Source organism: Bos grunniens, chromosome X, assembly GCF_055505025.1.
Source record: "Bos grunniens cultivar Pamir isolate PY7600 chromosome X, Bosgru_T2T1.0, whole genome shotgun sequence".
NCBI classification, from domain to species: Eukaryota; Metazoa; Chordata; class Mammalia; order Artiodactyla; family Bovidae; genus Bos; species Bos grunniens.
This window is the reverse complement of record NC_141194.1, coordinates 87,668,154-87,686,843: the sequence shown is the minus strand read 5'-3', so window position 1 is coordinate 87,686,843 and position 18,690 is coordinate 87,668,154. Positions and strand designations below refer to the sequence as shown.

Genomic DNA, 18,690 nt, shown 5'->3' with positions numbered 1-18,690 from the left:
TATTGAGAGTCACACTGACCATGGTTTGCCCCTTTTTAATTTTTTTTAAATTTTTGGAATTTGTTGAAATTAGCTTTTTTTTAAAGAAATTTTTTTTGGCTGTGCCAGGTTTTCCTTGCTGTGTAAGCTTTTCTCTAGTTGCAGCAAGTGGGGGCTACTCTTTGTTGCACTGTGTGGGCTTCTCATTGTGGTGGCTTCTGTTGTTGCATAGGATGGACTCTAGGGCAAGTGGGCTCCAGTAACTGTGGCATATGGGTTCGGAATTGCAGCTCCCTGGATCTAGAGCACAGGCTCAGTAGTGGTACATGGGTTTAGTTGCTCTGTGGCACGTGCATTCTTCCTGGATCAGGGATCGAACCTTTTCCCCTGCATTGGCAGGCAGATTCTTTACCACTGAGCCACCAAGGAAGTCCAGTTTGTGCCTTTTGATTTTATTTACATTTAATATTTATAAATTTGTACAAAGTTTAATGTTTATCTGTTGATTTCACTCAAGTTGATATTCTCATTCATATCAAGACTGCAGAGGGCAATAATCTCATTGGCTTCAATTCTTAGAATCCTAAGATGGTTGGCCTTGGACTTGGTCCAGTTGAAGCCCTGTGTTTTAAATTGGTATAAATGGAGGCTTTGTGCGGTTAAGCCATTTGGTCAAAGTCACAGAACTGGAACTGGAACTCAGCTTCTAGAGCTAAGTTGAGTTAAATATCCTTTCTCTTGTAGCCTGCTGTCACCTTGTTTTGGACCTAAATTTTTCCTATGAAATGTGATTTGAAACTTAAATTTATGCTCCAGCAACTGCACATTTCATGGGTCACAGATAAACAGTTAATAGCATCAAGGAAAAAGCATATTGTATAAACTTATAGCTTTTTAATAGCAAGAGATGGAAGCGGGGTTGCAGGAAGACCAGGGGATATGGAGAGGAGAGAACAATCTCTGCCAAATATTTGCAGGTGTTGGAACTATAATAAGGCATTGGCCTTGAGAAATATTCCAAACAGAAAAATCTGTATCCATATGTACCATTGAGATAACAAAAGACTGGATAGACCAAGCCTGTATCTACAGAACACCAGCTTTTTGAAAACATCCGAAAACATGAAAACATTGGATGATTGATTAGATATTTGGCATCATGCAGCTATAGTCCTTGTCTCCAAGGGATAGGTGTAAAATAAAAGTATTTTACCAAAAGATACTTTACTCTGTAACTAATCAGTAATTTGGGGAGTTAGGAAAGACCACATTTTGAATTGTTCCCCTTTAAATTTTTAGGAAATGTGCAGAAAATTCAGATTATAAATTAAGTGGAAACTATTTTGCTCATTTTTGGACAGAGAGTGGAAACATATGAATCATTCCCAACTGTGTGGTTTGTTATGTTGTCTGGAACAACTTGGACTTTGAGGAGGGAGAGAGAAGTCCTGCTTGTGTGAGAGGGGGATGGGTGGGGTAGGGGTCACTTGGGTTTGGTGCCAAGAATAAAAGGATATTAATTCTCCACATTAAGCAAAGAGGAAGTCTGACGTTTAGGGTCACATATCCTCACTTCTTTGAGTTAATTTTAATTTAGAAAAGCATTTAGGATTATCCCCTTAATCTGCTTGATTCTTCCTGAAGGAGAAACGAGAAAGGTAGCTGTCAGAAGCTACAGGGTAGATGGCCTTGAGTGGACTCCCCTGGCCCTCAGAGGAGCACAGGAGTCATACCCGAGGAGGGAAAAGGTTTTACTTACTGGTCAGTGACTGACGCAGTGTTTATTTGTACTTTTCTTCTGGAGATTCATTGGTGGCATTTCTAACTACTCTTTTTGCACTAACCTCCCTGATTAGGATTAGTGGTCTTAAATATTTATTTGTTCAATAAAGAATAAACAGATCATGACATTTTAGATGAAAGGTCAGAAGAACCAGAGGCTAGCCTGTCTTCTTAACATGTACTCAAAATGGGTTAGAGGATTTGGGATACTTAGTATTGTTTATTATCTTTATCTAATTGTCCAGTCTATCTAAATATCCTTCAGAAGGCTACCAGTGGTTTAATTAATTCTTTGATTTGACAGAGTAATTGTGTTCATGACAGTCATTACAGTTTAAGGCCTATCAGAGTAACTATTTTCTCTATTCTCTTTTCATCTACTATTCCGTATATATATAAGCTTATGATATATGTTGCATTTCTATAAAAATGCTTCATATTCTAGAGTTTTCATTGTCACATGAGTTCTGCCCCTTAGAAAAATTGATATTATTGCATTAATAAATGTTGGCTTTATAAAAGAGGTCAAATTTGGGTGACTCTCTGCTGGGGACAGATCTCAACTGGATATTCCAAGTCCTGTACAACTTGGTTCTCATGCTTACTCACCTATCTTTTCCTCCTGCCACTCTCAAGCATGTTACCTTCACCATCCAGTAAAGCCTCCTGACTATCAGCTAAACATGCCACTCTCTTTTCTGACTCTTAACACTCACTCATACTGTTCTTTTGGCCTGCTTAGGAGTCCTACCTACTGTTTAGTGCTCTATTGAAATCCTGTAAGGCCACTCCAACACACCCCAATGATACCATAAATTCTTTGAGGCCAGGCACAATGTCTTTTTGGAGCACACAGTGACAACCCACTCCAGCATTCTTGCCTGGAGAATCCCATGGACAGAAGAGCCTGGTGGGCTACAGTCCATAGGAGGTGGACATGACTAAAGTGACTGAGCACACATGCACAGTGTCTTTCATTTCTCCAAAGCCTTCCTTTGTGTCTAGCACCCATAGTATAGGCTCAAGAAATCCAAATGAATTAAATCTTTGTAATGGATTTGCAGGAAGTATACCAGAATCTATAGCTTGTTTCCATACTCATAAGATATAAAGCTGTCTTGCCATCTTTAACAGTTAATAAGTCTAGGGGAAAAAAATCTCCTGTGAACTACTGATAATGATAAAAACCAGAGTGTTAGCAAAAGTGTGACATGTCCTCAATTTCAGGTATCTATCCATTTTGACTGCTGGATTTTCTAACTGCCTAACCCTAAGGTGACATCTGTATAAATCAGATGTGATTATTATAATTCTCTTTGAGAGTGATGTCTTCACATTTCCATGCCCACAGCCTGCCAAAAATATAGCTGATGAAAACCAGGGGGAATAGAGGAATTTCCTGAAGGGAATAAACAAGTACATTTTCTTTTTCTTATTACATTTCCACAAATTCATTACTACAAATAATTCTTAAATGCAGTTACATTTACCTATCAGGGATCTTGTTGTTATAAAATATTACCTGGCACTAGAGTAAGATTTTTGCTATAGAAAGTAAAAGTTCATCCCCCGCACTCCCCCTTCAACACACACACACATACAAACAAAGACTGAGACAGAGAGAGCTAAAGATTGCCAGACAAAGAGAAGGGAGATATGAGACTTGGAGAATGTTCAAAAGAAAACCACAGTGAGAGTTAAAAGGTTGGAAAATATGATATTCTAGAATCTTATCATAGTGGGTTACTTGTCCTTCTTCCTACTCAGTCACTCTGTCATCTACCCACCCATTCTCACTCAGCCACCACCTTCTCCCAGTCGGTTGTCTACTCACCCACTTGACACCCACTTCTGTCTGCCAAAACAGATACCCTCACAGCTTATCTACCAATGGATGTTTGTTTCTGAACCAGTATGAATATCAGAGAAATAAGGAGAAATATCTTTATGAGAGACTGGGTTGAGAGAGGGCATATTTGCATACATCTGTATATGTCACTATACACAAGTATGTGTATCTCTGCGTGGGTGGGTGGCTGAGAATTTAATCTGTGTGTGTGTGTGTCTGTGTATCTATAAATGTGTGTCATTCTGTGTGAAGAGGAGAGAGTGCCTGTGTTCATCTTCTGTGGGCTAATCTGTGGATAACTGGGGTATGAAGGGGTCATGAGTGTAGGGCAGGTTTTCTGTGGTCACCCTAAGGAGAATTAGGGCTTCAGTAGACCCCATCCTGAGACAAGGGATCGCCAATAAATGAGCTTCATGATGAGACAAATCTTTAAGAGGACAGGGTGGGTTACCATAGCCGAAGGAACAGAAAGAATTGTTTCTCACTTTCACCCACTTAGGTACTGAATCACACTAGCTAAATATTGATATTATAAGAGCAGAACATTTGTGTCTAGATTTGCACCCTCTAAGGTACGGTGGTAGACGTGTGTGTATGAAAGTATTAGTCACTCAATCATGTCCAACTTTTTGTGACTCTATGGACTATACTGCACCAGGCTCCTCTGTCCATGGGATTTCCCAGGCCAGAATACTGAAGTGGGTTGCCATTTCTTTTTCAGGGAAACTTCCCAACCCAGGGATCGAACCCAGGTCTCCCATATTGTAGGCAGATTCTTTACTGTCTGAGCTGTAATATTTGTCATGGGGTTTTCCAGCTAAACCAGCCTTCATCTCACAAACTTAAAATCATTCTTGCTTGTAGATCTGTAGTCTGTTAATTGTCTAAGACTTGCCCCTGACTACTTAGAATATGTATAAATCTGTACATGTTCTGTATGTGTGTGGGAGGGTAAAAAAAATGCATTTTTTTCCATTTCTACTTGAACTGTGTGCTAAGACTCATTTGAATCACCTTTATCTGCCTCCAATAATTATATTGATTCCCTGACTCTATTAGTAGTAGTAACAGGCCCCTGTGTTGGATGATGTTTTCTGTTGTTTCTCAGATTTGAGAGTAAGTTTAGCAAGTGGGTATTCCAACTATCTGTGCTCTTGAGTGAGTGAGTGAAAGTCGCTCAGTAGTGTCCGACTCTTTGAGACCTATACAGTCCATGGAATTCTCCAGGCCAGAATACTGGAGTGGGTACTTTTCCCTTCTCCAGGGGATCTTCCCAACCCAGGGATCAAACCCAGGTCTCCTGCATTGCGGGTGGATTCTTTACCAGCTGAGCCACCAGGGAAGCCCTATCTGTGCTCTTATCTTTCTGTTTTTCTTTTATTTCTTTTGTCCCAAGTCTCCTCTTCATCAACATCTGAAAGAGCTAACAATCATCAGTCTGAGAACAGCTTACAAAACATTAACTCCAAGATTGTTCTTGGGTGGATGAAACTCCTGTCTGTTATTATTGGGCAAAAGAACATATTACAGAAATATAATATAAACAAGGAAAGATTAAAGAAACAAGAATTATTAAACCCAAAGAAGTGAGGTTTAAAGGGGAAAATGTAATAATGACATTCAAGTTCATGAAGCGTTGATATATGAGGTAATGTCTTGTTCTTTATCTCCCCTGAAGATGGATCAGACAAGAACTTAAACTGTAGCCCCAGGGATTTAGCTCTGGGGCTCATTCATTCATTTAAAAAGCAATTAATGAGCATGCATTTTGTTTATTTAAAATGAAAGTGTTAGTCTCTCAGTCTTGTCTGACTCTTTGCGACCCCGTGGACTGGAGCCCACCAGGCTCCCCTGTCCATGGAATTCTCCAGGCAAGAACACTGGAGTGGGTTGCCATTCCCTTTTCCAGGGGATCTTCCCAACCCAAAGATTGAACCTGGGTCTCCCGAATTGTAGGCAGATGCTTTATGATCTGAGCCACCAGGGAAGCCAGTCCATGGGGTTGGAAAGAGTCTTGGACACGACTGAGAGACTTCACTTCACTTAATAAATGAGATGGGGCTTCCCTGGTGACTCAGACAGTAAAGAATATGTCTGAGCAAGAAACCCGGGTTTGATCCCTGGGTCTTTAGGTCATTGTAGTAGGATCTGGAGACATGGGAAATAAGGCACAGTACCTGCCCTGAGGAACTTTGAGCTCAATAAGGGAGATAGATAAGGACATCTCTGAATTCAGTATGATAAGTGCCATGACAGAGGTTTGCACAGGGTACTCTGAAGCACAGAGGAAAGGTCGGTGAAAGGAAGTCACTAAGCTAAAAGCAGGAATCAAATGATTTTGTTGGAGAAGAGGGCCAATTGGAGAGAAACTGAAGAAAGAGTTGACAGGACTTGGAGAACGATTACAGTACTTATAGATGATGAAGAGAAAGAATTAAAAAGTGATTTTTGAGGAGATGTCTTGAAGAATGGTGGTATTGGACATAGAAATAGAGAAATTAGAAAGGGGCTAGTGGTTTTGGGGGTTGACTTGACTTCAGATTTGAGTTTGTGTGATTGATCGTGGATCACTTAATATTCACTCACGCATCAAACATTTACCAAACATCTATTAGGTGCCAAGCACTAGAAGAGGTGTTGGGGTTCTGGTGATAAACACAACACAGCCCCAACCCTGGTGGAGTGCTCAGCTTAGTGTGGGGAGGCAGACAAGTGAGAACACAGTGACAAGACTGTGGTGAGTGATAGTGGAGGCTCTGAGGGGCGGTGGTGGGAGGGTGTGAGACTACATAGGAGGGGCAACAAAAGAGACTTTGGGTGGCATTTTGGACCCCCAGTTGAGGGACAAGGTTGGGTTAGGGGCAAGGAGTGTTGTAGTCCAGAGAAAATAGTTTGTTCAAATATCTGGTGGAGGTTGAGCATGGAGCACTCTCAGAACTGAAAGGGCAAATGTTCTAGAAGGAGTTGACATTTGTGCCTTTGCGGTGGCTGAAAGATCAGGGCCAGAGACATAGGTTTGAGGGTCTTTAGCGTGGAGGGAGAAGCATGCAGTAGTGGGCTGAATGAGAGCTGCGGAGCAAGCCCTGAATCACCCTCCTGGTCTAGAAGGAAGACAACAGAGGAGGGGCAACAAATGAAGGAGAAAGGGGAGGATGTGTATGAAGAGGCAGGAGCAAAAAAGAATCATGCAAGTGGAAGAGAGTAGTGAGGCCTCCGGGAAAGTAGAGTTCCTTTGGTTAGTATTATCAAAGTAAACACTAGATTTAGGTTTTTAGTACAGGTTTTCTTTTAGAAGGTCCAAATCATAATTTACACATTTAAGCTAGAGACTTAACCAGGATACACCCCTGAAGAGAGGAAAAAGAAAAGACTGTGTAGCTTGTAGGTTGTTAGTGTAGAATTTCTGCTAAGGAGACTGGGAGAGGGTGCATCTCTGCTGGATGGTTTCAGGACCTTCTGAGAAGAGGAGGGCTGGCCACCTATTTCACCTGGCTTGAAGACCAGTCTGCTGGCTCCCCAAGAAACCCTCAGGGAGGGCAGATCTCATACCCCCGGTATGTCACCTGCCTCTCATTCTGGGACAAAGCCTGTGTCTATACAACAGCAAATAAATGTTTGGGGAAGAAATAAATTCAGGCATAAGGGTGTGGGCTTCAGTTTGTGGACCAGATGGTGTGTTCTGCTGTTGAAAGGCCATATGTAATTGATACATAAAGTGACAGACTGAAGCAAAAGCAAAGTAAGTATTTTAAGACAAGCAGTTAAAAAAAGGCAGAATGTGACCCCAAAATTGTGCTAAGATTTTGGCTACTGGCTTTTGGAAGAGCTGGGAACATCAGTGAATAGACAGGATGTCAAAAAGAGCTTGTCAAAGAATAGCAATGGGGTCACTGGCTCCAAGTATTTTTAAAGATGAAGTTGTCTGCTGTCAATTGGGAAGGCTGAGGTTTGGGGTGGGTTGGCCTTTCTTCCATTCACTTCTCCCTGCAACCTCCAAGGTTCAGTTCCCACGTCAAAACAGTGGGGATCTTGTCTAGGTTTAGATAATGTTTGCCTTGTACCTCAGTGGCAATAAAACATGTTTCAATAGAACAAAAGAGAAAGGCTTTGCCCATTTCTAGGCTTCAAGACTTGCTGTGTCAGGTAAGTGTATATAGGTATGCTCATGTATGTGTGACTACATGTGCCTTCCTGGAGCATGACAGATGAAGATCACGGTCAAGTGTGTGCCATAAGGGGACTCTCTGGTTTTAATGAAGAGCTGGCGTTTGAATGTGTGGTTAGATTTCTTGAGTGAAGCAATGATAAAGTTATCTGAAATAACCTGTGTCTAAAGAAGTGAAAAAAAAAACCCAGCAATTATTTGAGAGGGTTAGTGAAGCCATTTCTTTTTATGGGAAGCTGTCTGGAAGAAGAATAGCCTGTGCCTGGCTTTCTCAGAAATAGCAAAGCATTTTCCTCTTTGGGAAGGGTATAACAAAACACAAACAGGCCAAGTCTATGTGACACAAATGAGGTGGAACTTGGGTAAAAATGTAATCAGTGTAGACTGCCAATTAAGCTAACTTGGGCCTTTTAAAATCTCAGTTATGCAAATCAGCCAAGTCTTCCCCTCACTTTGTGCCATTTAGACACATGTACAGTTTTGAGAGAGCTCTAACAATGTAGTCACCTGGAAGTGTGGAGGGGGCAGGTTGTGTCACAGTTTCATAGCTAAATGGCTTCTCTAAGCCTCAGGGAAGCACAGAAGGGGCCAGAGGTAACCTCCTGCAGCAGGAAATGGGAGCTTCATCCTGCTCTCCCTGCCAACCTCCTGTCCTGTTTCCTCCAGCAGATATCTCCATTCCAATCTCCCCTGCCACTTGGGCCCGCTCATTATCATAGATCAAGTGTTCAGAGAAAACTGCACTAACCAGGGTTAGGCAGAGGGATCCTGGCCCAGTCACTAAGTGGACCGCATGAGAAAAGAACAAGAGCAACACAACAACAAAGAGACATGTTTTACATAAGATTTTGCACACACCCACATGTGCGCACACACACACGTCCTTTTAGTTTACTCAGCATATGTGGCAACCCACTCCAGTGTTCTTGCCTGGAGAATCCCAGGGACGGGGGAGCCTGGTAGGCTGCCGTCTATGGGGTCGCACAGAGTCGGACACGACTGAAGCGACTTAGCAGCAGCAGCAGCAGCATATAGCCATGATAATTACTTGGCCAAATCAATGAAATCATTCAAAACTAGAGTGACACAGAATTTCTAGTTGCAAATGATTCGTTAGGGCTAGGCATGATAAGGAAGGGTGAGGAAATGGACTGCATAATTGCTTCAGTTCTCTGCTTCCCTTTGCATATGTTCGTTATTGAGAATCAATTCCAGTTTGAGAGGAGGCTTTAATTCCCAGTAAATGAATAGGAAGTGAGTAAGTAAATGTTCGGTATTTCCCTCGAATTATGTCTCGTAATGTAAGAAAACAGTGGCAAAAAGCCATCAACAGATGGTGTTTTCATTAGCCAAAGATTTATTTTTCCAAGCACTTTCATATTAATGAAGTAAGGTTGAAATTAGAGTCATCTTGTCAGTTCTAGTTCTGGGTTGATAAAATGTGCTGGCATTCAGCAAATTGCTAGGGGGTGGGCAGAGCGAAATAACCATTTGCTATAATGTTGTGATGGTAACCCAAGGTCTGTAGTCTAATCAGACCCCACATTGTATGTTCAGCCCTAATTTTTGTTTTCAGTGGCTTTACAGAAGCTGTGAGTCTCAGTTGTGAGCCATAAATGAGGAACACACGGCAGGGATTAGTACTGCTCTACACTATGAATTATTTATAAGATATCAGTTTCATGACAAGTGTTGCAACAGGTTGCATGCGTTTGTTAGGAAACATTCTCCCTTTGGAATCCCATGTTTGAAAGAAAACACAGTACAGTTGAAATACAGATTTCTAACATTATATCTGCTCTGAGTTCATTATTCTACACTATATTTACCTAATATGTCGATAGAGTCATTTGTGATACATGGAATGTCCACTGATCTAGGAATCTGGACCACTCTGCCTGAGGAAATCACAAACTGATTGTATCCGTTACCCATGCCTACTCTCTAACTTGAACTGGACCTTTTCATCAAACTACAGTTCCATCATATTCACCTTATGGCTCAATTTTTGAAGAGGAGTCCAGACTTGTAGCCTCTACGTCATCACTATTGACATACTAACCCTGCACAGTTTGGCACTTGCTTCCAAAACTCTGCTGAAACTCCTTTTTCAAAGGCCACCAGTGACCTCTAATTACCAAATCCAGCTGCCTTTTATCAGGCCTCATATTTCTTGCCCTCTCTGCATATTTAAGAGTGACAAATCCTTTCTTGAAACACGTTTCTCTTGATTATCCTCTTAGCTTGGCCCATATCTGATTACCAACTGCTTTGCATATTGCAAGTCTCCTCCTGACCAGTGCCCCTGCTCCCAGGTCTTTGTGTTTTAGTCTGCCTCACATAGGTTGATCTCATAAATGCAGCCCTGATTATGTCATTATCTTGCTCAAAAGCCTTTGATAAACCCCTACTGCTTTGAAAAACAAGTACAGACTCTTCACCTAGACATTTAAGACCTTCATAATGGCCTCAATCTCCATTTCCAGCCTTGTGCCCCACTATTTTTTTGTACCCTCTGTTCTAGCCAAACTCAACTCTGTTCCCTGGATATGTCCTATACTTTATTCCCTTTTATTTTGCTCATGCTGTTCCTTGTGCCTGGAATGCCCTGCCCTCCTTCATCTCTATTAAAGTCCTGCTTATCCTTCAAGACCCATCTTAATTTTTTTCTATTCACATATTATATATCCTCTATATATTTACATGACACCCAAAGAAATCAACATGTACACTAATGAATATCCTATGATAGCTAATATAATGGCCTTCATAGTACTATTAAAATACATATCAGTTTTAATTTAGTACCAGCACATATTATAAAGCAATTATCCTCCAATTAAAGAAATATCAGGGGCTTCCCTGGTGGTCCAGTGGCTGAGACTCCATGAGCCCAATGCAGGAGGCTAGAGTTTGGTCCCTGGTTGGGGAACTAAGATCCCACATGCCTGCAGCGAAGAGTTCATGTGCTGCAGCAAGACCCGGTGCAGCCAAATAAACAAATAAAAATAAATATATAAAAAAATCAACCCCCCAAAATTTAACTTAGTAATATCCATTATAAGGCTTTTAAAAATATTAACTACTTCAAAGTAAGTTCTAGGGCCCATATTTAAAACTTAGTTGTCATGAATGTCCATTGATTCACTGTTTCAATTCCTCTATTCAGTATATGTGAACTATAATATGCTCCTCAGGCAGAAGGGTTGCAACTAAGACCAAATCAGACATAACTCCCTTTCAGGGAGATGAAATTATACTTTAGAGCAGAAGATGGACAATAAACAAGCACCAACAGCTATCTAAGTATAAATTATGATAAGTACCATGAATAAGTAAATCCATCACCATCCAGTTGAAAATAATTTGAGTCCACAGGTCTGGGTAAGAGTCTCAGGGTGGACAGTTATGGGGGATCTATGTTCTGATGTTAGGGGCCTAGACTTCAATGCTGACAGAGGAAATAAACAGGCCCCCAATATGGGCCATAAGAATGCTTTTTACATAGAAAACATTGCCCTTCTATAATGGGGAGGGAGGTGGGAGGGGGGTTCAGGATGGGGAACACGTGTACACCTGTGGCCAATGCATGTTGATGTATGGCAAAATCAATACAATATTGTAAAGTAAAAAAAAAAAAAAAACACTCTAAAGTACTTGGTGAAATTAATCACCTTTTTTAAAAAAAAAAAGCTTTTTTTTTATATTAGAGTATAGCCAATTAACAATGTTGTGATAGTTTCAGATGTCCAGCAGAGTGACTCAGCCATACATATACATGTATCCATTCTCCCCCAAATTCCCCTTCCATCCAGGCTGCCACATGACATTGAGCAGAGTTCCCTGTGATATACAGTAGGACCTTGTTGGTTATCCATTTAATATATAGAAGTGTGTACCTGTGCATCCCAAACTCCCTAAGTATCCCTTCCCTCTACCCTTTCCCCTTGGGAAGCATAATTTCATTCTCTAAGTCTGTGAGTCTCTGTTTTGTAAATGAGTTCATTTGTATTTTTTTTTTTTTGATTTCATGTGTAAGGATATCATACAATATTTCTCCTTCTCTAAGACCCATCTTAATTTCATCTCCTCTTTATCTCTGAAGTCAAAGCACCTTGAATAGAGTGGGTGCGCAATACCTTCTGTATTAAATACAAACGAAATACCTTTTGTATTAAGTCTCTGAACTACCATCTCTTTCCTTTGTCCTGACATTTTCTTTGCTTAGAACTTACATCCAAATCAACAATTGTGGGCCTTCGTGTTTTCCTTTCTCTCTCTTCCTTTTTCCTTGCTAAGGGGAAGACCACAGATTGAGATGGTGGTGGAGTTAAGGAAGGCCAGGAGAGACACAGTGCCCAAGCCAAAAAAAAAAAAAAAAAAATGGAACAAATGGTGAAAACTCACTCCCATGGGAATAAAGCCAGAGAACCCAAGAGAGATCTGGCAAGAAGCAGGGATTAAGCTAATTCTCGTAATCCAGATTGAGGACAAGTGAGATCAGATTACCTGTCCTAGCAATACATATATCCATGGGAATACTCTCCTGGGATAGATTCGTGGGACAGTGTCAAGGATACTAAGGAACCACAGCTACCTAGCAGAAAAGAAAGGGGCCAAGTACATGAGTCCTCTCACTTTTTCCCCACTCTTCCTTGCCCCCTCTTCCCTGCCCCTGCCCAAAACATGAACTTTGAACAACTATGAACTGTAGGAACAATGAAGACAGCAATGAAGTAATGGGCACGACCAAGGGAAGGCATGCTATGCTAGCAGAATAAAGGCCCAGAAGTTGGGATATTACATTTGGAACAGACTTTGTTGGGATGGTGAGTGAGAGAGGAATGGTTATTGGGGCAGGTACTGGAAGAGAAGCAGCCGCCAGAGCTGAAGACTTGAAAATGAGGAGTAATTAAAAAAAATCCTATTATTAATCTAGAGTGAATAACATTCTGTTTTTGTTTTCCCACAGGATGAATGGAAGAGAGTAGCATGCTCAACTGAAAATATGCTAGGAGGTCTTAGTAGTGCTGTAACCCTGTTGTAATAAACAGATTTGCAAAGAATCTATGTCCCAATAAATGATAGTAAGCAATGGATGTCCTGTCTAGATACAGCCAGGCTTTGCAGTTCGAAGTCTGGCATTTCTGTAAGCTCGCTTAGTGCCAAAAGAGGGAAGCTGTGAGATAGAAAGCTAGATTCTGATGAATTTCACACTTGAAATACCATCTTTTTTTTCTGAAAGAACCTACTGATAAATATAAAGTGTTATCACCAAAGACAAAAAAAAAATATCATGGAATACTGAGGCAAAACTGTATCTGACGACTAGAGACCTGAGTTTCAGTCTTAGCTTTGCCATATGCTAGTTTTATGACTGGGCAAAACACTTTAACCCAACTCTGCAGCTCATTTCTCTCATCTGTCAAATGCTGACATAATTATTAAATGATATGTATGAAATTGCCCCGAGTAGTGTCTGGCAAGTAGTAACTGTTCAATAAGGTATAGTTTTCTTAGTCAACTCACCTGTAAAAAAGAGAGAATAAAACCTGTTTTCCCTATGTCACAGAATTACTATGAGTGCAAAATGAGATATTGACTCTGAGATACTTTTAAAAGTTTAAAAATAGTATGGAGAACATACAGTTGCTTTAAAGTCATTAAATTCCTACTTCCTCAAAATCATGGATGTCATTTTTTCCCCAAAAATGGCAATCTGGAGCAAAGGTACAGCATTATTAATCAGCACCTAGAACAGTGCTTGGCCCATATGCAATGAATCTTTGAAATAATTGTTGACTGACTGATAGCCACATGATACTGGGTCTCAAACTCATCGAACATTTCTTCTTTCTCCCCCATCTTCCCTGCTTCCCTCTGGCTTCGTATTTGGCAATGGCAGCAAACTCTGGAGATGAACCTCACCAACCTGGTTAAGCGCAACAGTGAACTAGAAAATCAAATGGCCAAGCTAATACAGATCTGCCAGCAGGTTGAGGTACGTAACAGAAACATTTGTCATTCTTTAGAACCAGGATCCAGTGATCCTTTTGGGGGGATTTGTTTTACCAGAGTATGGCTCAGTCATTTGGAGTGAAAGGCTTAATGAGGATTCTGCTGCGCTGCTGCTAAGTCACTTCAATTGTGTCCGACTCTGTGCGACCCCATAGATGGCAGTCCACCAGGCTTCCCCGTCCCTGGGATTCTCCAGGCAAGAGCACTGGAGTGGGTTGCCATTTCCTTCTCCAATGCATGAAAGTGGAAAGTGAAAGTGAAGTCGCTCAGTTGTGTCCGACTCTTAGCGACCCCATGGACTGCAGCCTACCAAGCTCCTCCATCCATGGGATTTTCCAGGCAAGAGTACTGGAGTGGGGTGCCATTGCCTTTTAGCCAAAAGGCTGAGAATGAGAATTCTAAGAAATCTAATTCCTTCAAGATGCATGTTCTAAGAAAAGTGGCAGATAGCTATCGTTTAAAAGATAATAATAAGTGGTAGTGGTGAGTGGAGGGGAAGACATCAGCCCAAGTGGCAATGCTGTCTCCTCTTCCATAGCAGGTGGTATGAGAATCCAACATGAAGTGTGTTTCTTTCTTCATCAGACTGGACATCATAGCTCCTTAAAGAGATTGCTAGAGAATAAGAAAAGTTGGGAACCCGAGGTCCTTGAGGGTAGAGTGAGGTTTGTTCAATGCAATATTATTTCTGTAAAAAATATAATCAGAATTTCTTCTCTTCTTCTTAGCCTCTTCTCCCTTCTTTTTCATGTACCTTACCTGGTCCTCACTCATCACCTTTCCACTTCTTGTCATTAACAAATGGTATCTATGTTAAAGTTATCTGTGAATTTTCATGTATTACACAATATAAATTCAGAACAAAGCTTATGAGAGGAGTTGACCTCTTCATAAGTGGACGTGATAGAAGAAAGATGCTTTTTCTCTCTTTTTCTCAAGAGCCAGAAACTTCAGCCATAGCATTTGGTTTTGTGTTGATTTTCTTGATGAGCTACCAGTAGAGCTTAAAGTGTAGACAGGGTTGGGTAAAATATTATAGGACTCCTTGTGGGCAGTGGTTGGGTAAAAATGTTGGGCTTTCCTTGTAGCTCAGATGGTAAAGAATCTGTCTGCAATGCAGGAGACCTGGGTTCGATTCCTGGGTCAGGAAGATCCCCTGGAGAAGGAAATGGCAACCCACTCCAGTATTCTTGCCTGGGAAATCCCATGAACAGAGGAGCCTGGTGAGCTATAGTCAATGGGTCGTGAAGAGGCGGGCACAACTTAGCTACTAAAACCACTACCAGCACTCTAGTTCTAGTCTTACTTATATCACAGAAAATGTAATGGTTCAAGTTTATTTTAAGCAATACAATAACTTTATTAATATCTCATCTCTTAATCCCCCCTGGGGATTCCTATTTAAAAGAATGTGAAGAATCTTCTTATGAAAGAATCAGAAAGGCAAGTTCTTTGCCTTCTTATGAAAGGCAAAGAATCTTATATGAGTAACCACTCCTGATTGTTTGGATATCTTAAAGTACTGGGTTTCTTAAAGTAGGTTGTTCTTGTAGGATGAGCATACCATAGCAATTTAATCACTGCTGGGTGCTCCATTCGTGGAAGAGAGTGGTGCTGAATGTAGGGTACATAGGATACTAGTTAAACTCAGGTGCAAAATTGTGGAATGGGGTGGGGAATTTAGGAAGAAGTATAAGGAATGGAAAGAAAAATACTGGAATGTAAGTTGGAAAATTGGGTTCTAAACGTGACTCTGTCATTAACTGGTAGTATGATCTTGAGTAAGTCATCTAGCCTTTCAACTTCAGTGTCCTTACCTATAAAATGAGGGATTGAACTGAATACATGACCTTCACTGTCTGTTCAAAAGGCATGATTCTGTGAATAGTTACTTTATTCTTTTCTTTTTCTCTTCAGTCTCATCCTTTCCAAGAGGGGAGAAGCAAAACAGAAGGCATTTTAGAATGGTTTTCAGCTAATCAGAATCCCTTTATGTTCCACTCTATCAAAGCTTCTGATTATGCTGTTAGATTACAGTATAAGAAATCCACACTGGTGAAGAGACAAGGAAGTATTGTGAGCAGGAGACAAGAAAAGGAATCCCTTTGGTTTAGAATTTGCATGATTGAGGGTGGGGTTACAGTTCATAGTGAATAAAACATGGTTAGAAATTATAATAATTGCTTCCTCATTCTCATCAAAAAGTCATTTAAGTAGAGAGCAAGTTGTAGTCAAATTAGCAAAGTAAGCAGTTTCTTTTCATTGCTTATTCACTTTAGCACTGCTCTAACATCTTATTACACACCCCTCCCCCCACCTCCCGAAGCTTATCGCTCTGGCCAGCCTCACCCAAACATAGCCGTATTCTAACCTTTCCCAGCCCATAGCACCAATCAAACCTGTATAATTCAGGGCCCTACTGTTTTCAAGCATTAAGGAGCTAGCCTCATAAAACAATACATCATTGTATTAATGAAGAAGGACTCATTCTGGCCCTCTAGGTTATAGGCAATGTTTTCACAGTGCCTTTCTGAAGCTAGTATTCCTGCTTGAGCCTTCAGGAGATGACGCTAGTGCCAAATGTAAGCAGAGTAGCTGGGAAGAGCAGCCCCATGGCAACCAGCAAAGGAGGTGTTTAAGAGGCTCCCTTAGGGATGCTTATAAAATCCTTGGCCACTGTCTGCTTTCACACACAAAAGGTCACCTTTTATTGATACTTACTTATGCATAGCACTGGGCTTCCCTGGTGGTTGAGACGATGAAGAATCTGCCCGCAAATGGCAGGAAATGCAGGTTCGATCCCTTGGTTGGGAAGATCCCTAGAGGAGGGCATGGCCACCCACTCCAGTATTCTTGCCTGGAGAGTCCCATGGACAGAGAAGCCTTGCAGGCTACAGTCCATGGGGTTTCAAAGAGTCAGAAATGACTGAGCAACTAACACTAACTATGCATAGCACTGTACCAGGTGCAAGGAAAATGGAAGAGACACAGTATTTATCTTCTGAGGGCTTCAGTTCAGTTCAGTTGCTCAGTCGTGTCCAACTCTTTGTGACCCCATGAATCGCAGCACGCCAGGCCTCCCTGTCCATCACCAACTCCCGGAGTTCACTCAGACTCACGTCCATCGAGTCAGTGATGCCATCCAGCCATCTCATCCTCTGTCGTCCCCTTCTCCTCCTGCCCCCAATCCCTCCCAGCATCACAGTCTTTTCCAATGAGTCAACTCTTTGCATGAGGCGGCCAAAGTACTGGAGTTTCAGCTTTAGCATCATTCCTTCCAAAGAAATCCTAGGGCTGATCTCCTTCAGAATGGACTGGTTGGATCTCCTTGCAGCCCAAAGGACTCTCAAGAGTCTTCTCCAACACCACAGTTCAAAAGCATCAATTCTTCGGCGCTCAGCCTTCTTCACAGTCCAACTCTCACATCCATACATGACCACTGGAAAAACCATAGAGGAAAACTATTATACAAATCTACCCTAATGTAGATACACATGTGCAAGCAATACAGACAGTGGAGTTAAAATATTAACTGAGAATTGGGAAAGAATCTTGAGATAGTGCATTAAATGCCAAGAGTGAGAGTGTATCTTGGGAGTTAAGTCCACCATCTTTTCAGTTTAGAATTCTGTCTTTGGTGGGGGCCCTACAGGATGGTCTGGACACCCATGGCTGTGCTCTATGACATCACCCCTTCTGAAAGGTTAGGGATGTGCCCTAACTTCCCCATAATAATAGGGTGAATCCAGGGTCCTTATTATGTTCATTCAGCACAGAGCCTGTGCGTCCAAAAGGCTTCAGGACAAGCCCCAGGATTAGAAAGGCAGTTAAAGAATGGATTTGAGACTTCATACATGCTTATAAATACTCTATAAAATGAAATAAATAGAAGGAGACTGTCTGTCATGGGAGCCAGAAAATGAGAGGTTATTTGATTTTTTTTTTCATTTTATCTAATGCAAATTTGTCAATCAGAAATGACTGTATTCACAGTGTAAAGCAGGCATTTAACTTCGGGCGGGAGTGGAGGATCCCAGCTAAGGCACTTCTGAGAAAACTGGAATAGGCTATTTTCCTGCCAGACCTGTTCCCCTTCCTGATTGTCTGCAAATATTTTTGTCACAGATTGACTTTTCATAAAAGAGCCATAAATACTGCCTCCCCCTCCTGGTTCTTTCTCCCCATTCTCTATTCTCCTCAGAAAGTAAACAAAGCTGCAGTCTTCCTATTATTACAGAAACAGAGATTAGGATCACCACAGATTTGTTAGCTGAATTCTTTGGTAATGCAAGACTCTTAGAGTCTGCCCAGCTTTTCAGAATTCCGTGGATAGGCATTTGGAAAATATTTTCTGTTGGGGCTTGAGAACATGGGAAGGAGGGAGAGGCAGGCCCAAGACTCCTTTAATCTGGTTAAGGAAGGGCATGCTCTGACCTTGCTTCTCTGGCCACTTGATCTCTATATATAGTTCTTTGTCCCATCTCATCAGGCATCTTTTGTTTACATTTCCAGAGGAAATCTCTGTTTAATGCATAGCCAAGGGAAAATGTATACCAACAGATGAATATTTCCTCTTGGCTTCCAAGTCTGCATGGTTTTGTGAATAAATAAGCATTCCTGAAAATACTGAGAGGAAGAAAAATGGTAAAATACTTACTCATCAGTCAGGCAACCACATTTCTTGAGCAAACATGATGTACTCCATGTGGTAGGTCATTTGGGGGCTACGAAAAAAGAAAACATAAGTTGTTGATGACCTCCAGGAACTTTTATTCTAGTGAGGAATAACCCAGTAAGAAAGAGGAGTATTTGTGAAACAGCATGCAGTATAGGGAGCACAGATGAATGTAGCATGGCCCTCCCAGGTTTACTTATTTCATCTTATTGTTAAATTTTA

At 41.3% G+C, this 18,690-nt stretch overlaps 1 protein-coding gene across 15 annotated transcripts in view; it reads left to right on the top strand.

Moving 5' to 3' along the window:
• Positions 1-18,690, top strand: part of MID2 (midline 2) — a 109,248-nt gene that overhangs the window by 15,376 nt on the left and 75,182 nt on the right. For 13 of the 15 annotated variants that reach the window (XM_086386677.1, XM_086386672.1, XM_086386678.1 and 10 more), the window contains exon 3: positions 13,681-13,776. The exons of 1 other annotated variant lie outside the window; for it this stretch is intronic. In XM_086386677.1, coding sequence (XP_086242803.1) covers positions 13,681-13,776 — 96 coding nt within the window. Of the gene's footprint in view, positions 1-13,680; positions 13,777-15,710; positions 18,685-18,690 lie in introns of those variants that run through there. One more of the 15 variants, XM_086386682.1, reaches the window with a different exon arrangement.